Source organism: Gymnoscopelus braueri (assembly GCF_963280865.1).
Source record: "Gymnoscopelus braueri genome assembly, chromosome: 5".
Taxonomy (NCBI): domain Eukaryota; kingdom Metazoa; phylum Chordata; class Actinopteri; order Myctophiformes; family Myctophidae; genus Gymnoscopelus; species Gymnoscopelus braueri.
Genome location: NC_137606.1, coordinates 57,950,791 through 57,955,790, shown reverse-complemented (window position 1 = coordinate 57,955,790; position 5,000 = coordinate 57,950,791). Strand labels below are relative to the sequence as shown.

Here is a 5,000-nt window from a genome sequence, read left to right as displayed (position 1 = left end):
ACACACACACACACACACACACACACACACACACACACACACACACACACACACACACACACACACACACACACACACACACACACACACACACACACACACACAATATCTACCACATGAAGAGGTACACACTCTCTGCTACACACCACACACACACACACACACACACACACACACACACACACACACACACACACACACACACACACACACACACACACACACAGTTTGATGGCAGTGAAACTGTGCACACACACTCCCTGGATGCCAGAGCAGAACCTCTGCCTCAAATGTTTCACATGGGCCTGTCATAGCGCCACCAGGATGCTGCTTTTTGCTATACTTTTTTTTTTGACAGTACTTCTACAGATTGTGTCCAAACGTCACGTAAATCGGTACACAGTATCTCTATAGTCATTAAACCAAAAAGCGTCTTTCAGATTTCTCATATTCCATCCTGATTGGCTAAGATTGGCTTCCAAAGTTTGCAGGAGTGGCTCGTTTTGAACAAAATGCCTGAAATCATGAATACAGCGTGCAATTGTGGTGAAACTTTGCACGCACATTCCCACTACGTTGAGGAACAAATTTTAACATTATAGCGCCACCAGGAGGCCTATTTTTTCAAAACTTAAAAAAAAAACATTACTCCTACAAATGTATTCCAAACGTCACGTAAATCGGTACACATTATCTCTATAGTCATGTGATCAAGATGGATCCATTCATATTCCATCCTGATTGGTGAACTCTGAACATTGCTGAACCACAATAACCAATGCTGACCTGGCGGAGACCTTTTTCTACTAGTAATTACATCTAATTGTGATAATGCATAATGATTATGGACTTTATACTTCAATATGTACACTGATACAGTGATACTTGATCTGTCTCTCTCTCTCTCCATAGTAAGGTTCCTAAGGTCTCTCTCTCTCTCTCTCTAGTAAGGTTCCTAAGGTCTCTCTCTCTCTCTCTCTCTCTCTCTCTCTCTTTCTCTCTCTCTCTCTCTCTCCATAGTAAGGTTCCTAAGGTCTCTCTCTCTCTCTCTCTCTCTCTCTCTTTCTCTCTCTCTCTCTCTCTCCATAGTAAGGTTCCTAAGGTCTCTCTCTCTCTCTCTCTCTCTCTCTCTCTCTCTCTCTCCATAGTAAGGTTCCTAAGGTCATCAGTATGATCGCACCAAAAGGTTCTCTGGACGTTCACGAGAAAGCCTGGAACGCTTATCCATACTGTCGCACTAGTGAGTACACACACACACACGCACGCACGCACGCACGCACGCACGCACGCACGCACGCACGCACGCACGCACGCACACACACACACACACACACACACACACACACACACACACGCACGCACGCACCGGCATCAAAATAATACTTAAATTACCAAAAGTAAAAGTACTCATTGTGCAGAATGTCTCCATTTCACAAGTTCAAAATGTATTAAAACATCTATTGAAAATAGCAGATCTACAAGCTCACAATGTGTCGCATCTCAAATAATTGTGTTTATACGATGATGTAATAATTGTGACAGGCCTGGCTGACCCATACATATATAATAATACTTAATAATAATAATAATGATATTTCTGTGAAGAGCTTGACGTTCAGAACATGTTTTAATCTCTTTCTCTTCTCTCCACTGCTTACACGGATACAGTTCTGACCGTAAGTACCTGTTGTTATTATTATAATTATTATATGACATTATATACACACATACATTTTTAACTCTGATCTGTGCTTCTGGGAGGCCCTGGAACAACATATTTTGAGACGTGGGTCCACGGCCAAATACAATATCATTTTGGGGGTTCGAAAATAGCAGATCTAAAGGCTTGCAGCACGTCGCGTTGCGAGTTTGTAGATCTGCTATTTTCTTCTTTTTCTTCTTTTGGAAAACATAAATCTTCCCTTCTGGGGGTCCCCGGGAAAAAAAACTGTTTCCGATGGGGGTCCGTGGCCACAAAACTACAGTTTGGGGGTCCTTGACCTGAAAACAAGCTCGAGATCCACACAGCATGATTTATAATGCTGTGTGGAAGGAGACTTCTGAGAAGATGAACTCACAACTAAATCATACAAAGTGACGTGTGTGTGTGTGTGTGTGTGTGTGTGTGTGTGTGTGTGTGTGTGTGTGTGTGTGTGTGTGTGTGTGTGTGTGTGTGTGTGTGTGTGTGTGTGTGTGTGTGTGTGTGTGTGTGTGTGTGTGTGTGTGTGTGTGTGTCTCTTACAGAATGAGTACATGAAGGATAACTTCTTCATAAAGATCGAGACCTGGCACAAAGCTGACATGGGAGAGCTGGACAATGTAAGACACGCACGGACGCACACACACACACACACACACACACACACACACACACGCACACGCCACACACAGTTTAACAATGTATTTATGTCCACACACCAGGAAAGCATACAGGGACACAAATATTTCAGGTGCAGCTAGAGGTTACATTCACAAACTCATGGATATATGTCCTCATGATACAACACGCCTGAAACTCATCATATGTCCTCATGATACAACACGCCTGAAACTCATCATATGTCCTCATGATACAACACGCCTGAAACTCAGCACTCCATGGGCACAAGTAGCGGTGGCGCTGCCAGCAGAGAGACAGCCCAATACTTGTGCCATCCTTTCTGTCTTTGGGCATCTCTCCCAAGTTGTAGAAACCCTCCAACAACCAGTCGGTGGGTATAATGTCCTGTAGGCTGGAACACCAGAGGAAACAAAGCTCTTAGTCTTGCACTGCTGCTTGGTGTTAAAGCTCTCTCTGTAGTAGTTCTTCTCATGGGTCTGGAGGTCCCACCTGGCCGTCAGGTAGCGTGGGCTGTTGGTAGATTATACAACAGGTAGTATCGACCAAGCAATCAGGGCCCTATTCCACGAAAGGTGAATTAAATAAGCCTGGGCTTAAGTCAAATCCAGGCTTGACAAAGTCGGGTCCGTATAGAGCGTGCCAAAAATCCTGAAGGGGGCGTCAACAAGTGTCTTTTGGTAGCTGTCGGACATCTTTGAGGGGTAAAAACCAGGTTGACTTAACATTGCCCAATGCCACACCCAATGCCTCGCCCCCCCCGTGGTGACGACATGTTGGCACGCTCTATAGCCTGGTTTATTCCGTTCCATGAACGCCAAGCCAGGCTGAAAAGGAGCGACTTTGTCGAGCTAGACCTTGTCAATCCAGGCTGTGTCGAGCCAGGATAATGAAGCCGGGCTTCACGTATTTCTATAAAAGACCATGAAAGTCGATAGCAGAATCCTTGAACTTGACCAATCATGGAGTCCAAAACCAGAGCGGAATACGCTATAACGCAATAACCCCACATTTGCAAGACCACTTTGGTAGAGGTTTGGGTTGTGTAGTTACCTTGCCATCATGATGTAACTCCAAAGGTGGACAAGAAATAAAAAATAATTTCTCCATTGACTAGAAATTGATAATTTAAAATATGCTCCTCATTGACTTACATTCAGTGAAGAGGCTCTTTTAAACCCGTAACTAATCATTTATTTATATATATATATATACATATATATATATATATGTGTGTGTGTGTGTGTGTGTGTGTGTGTGTGTGTGTGTGTGTGTGTGTGTGTGTGTGTGTGTGTCAGACATTTTTTTATAATATAAAAAAAAAATCTGTAATATATTATCAAACATCTAACAATATGAACTATAGTGTTAACAGAGTGACAATGACAAATCACATGAGTCATTGTGAAACAATTATGATTCATGGTCACACACTATGTCAGTAATATAATTAATTTGATTATATCTTATTGTATTGATTTAATTTTATTTGAATGCAGGGTCATTCAAATGAGTCCATATACAAACACATGTGTTGAATTAACTGTGGAAAAACTTGAAGAACAAAGACACTGGTTTAAGTAAGCTTGGCTGTTAGCCTGCTCCTGACCAGGCTAACTTCACAGCTACATTGCCATGGTAACTAAGCTAGGCTTGCTTCAATTCTCTTTCGTGGAATCGAGTCATGGATAAACTTAGCCAGGGTGAACTGGCTAAACTAATCTCCAAGATAATTCAGCTTTCATGGAACCGATTCATCCCTAATCCTGGCTAAATTAAGCCAGGATAGGTGTTAGCCTGGCTTTAGCTCTAATTCACCTTTCGTGGAATAGGGCCCTGATTGGTTGAAATAGCTATCTAGCCGTGCTTCAAACCAGCATGATAGCACGGGCCTAATCACATTAATAAATCACTCCGCACTGCAGTCCGCACCTGATTAGACCATATATGGTCACCATATATGGTCACCATATATGGTATACGTCACGCTGTCTCACGGTAGGAAAACAAACAGACAGTAGCCTGACCCACCGCCGCCAGCGGAGAACAAACAGCTATGCAAAATGGACTATGTTGTTCATTTTGACTTATTTGGTGGACTTATGGTTCGCACGGCGAAAATAGCCGATCTACAAGTTCACAACGCGTCGCCATCGCGCCTCGTTGTCAGCTTGTAGATCAGTTATTTTGGCCACGTGACACGGTCGTACGACGGAGCATATAGCCTACTGGAATCAGCTGTGTTGATGAGACGGTGCCTCATAGTGCTGCTACAGGGACTATTTAATGTCTCAGTCAAATAAACTCTTCTCTTTGCAGGGAAACGGATAATAGCAAAACATTTTTATTATGAATTGCCCCACAATATGAATACATTTGGATGTGTTTTGTTGGTAACTGTTGTATAATCGCAATATTACACAAGAGGGTGTGCTTTACCTACATTATTGGCACGCCAGTGATGCTTGCGGAACTCGGCTCCGCGTCGTTCCTGACCGCATCACTGGCGTGCCAATAATGACGGTAAAGGACACCCTCTCGTGTAATATTGCTTAATTCTACCGGTGAGAAGAGTCTTCTTGTATGCAAGCTACATAGTCCACAGAAGTTGCAAATCCATCCACTGCACCGACTACATTGACCATGGTAGTTACAACGGGGC

The 5,000-nt window shown here is 43.2% G+C and overlaps 1 protein-coding gene across 1 annotated transcript in view; it reads left to right on the top strand.

Moving 5' to 3' along the window:
• The window catches only part of LOC308086059 (phosphatidylinositol transfer protein beta isoform-like), an 18,214-nt gene that overhangs the window by 6,616 nt on the left and 6,598 nt on the right, over nt 1-5,000 (top strand). The window contains exons 4-6 of the mRNA XM_080429399.1: nt 1,149-1,240; nt 1,669-1,676; nt 2,245-2,319. Coding sequence (XP_080285525.1) covers nt 1,149-1,240; nt 1,669-1,676; nt 2,245-2,319 — 175 coding nt within the window. The remainder of the gene's footprint in view (nt 1-1,148; nt 1,241-1,668; nt 1,677-2,244; nt 2,320-5,000) is intronic.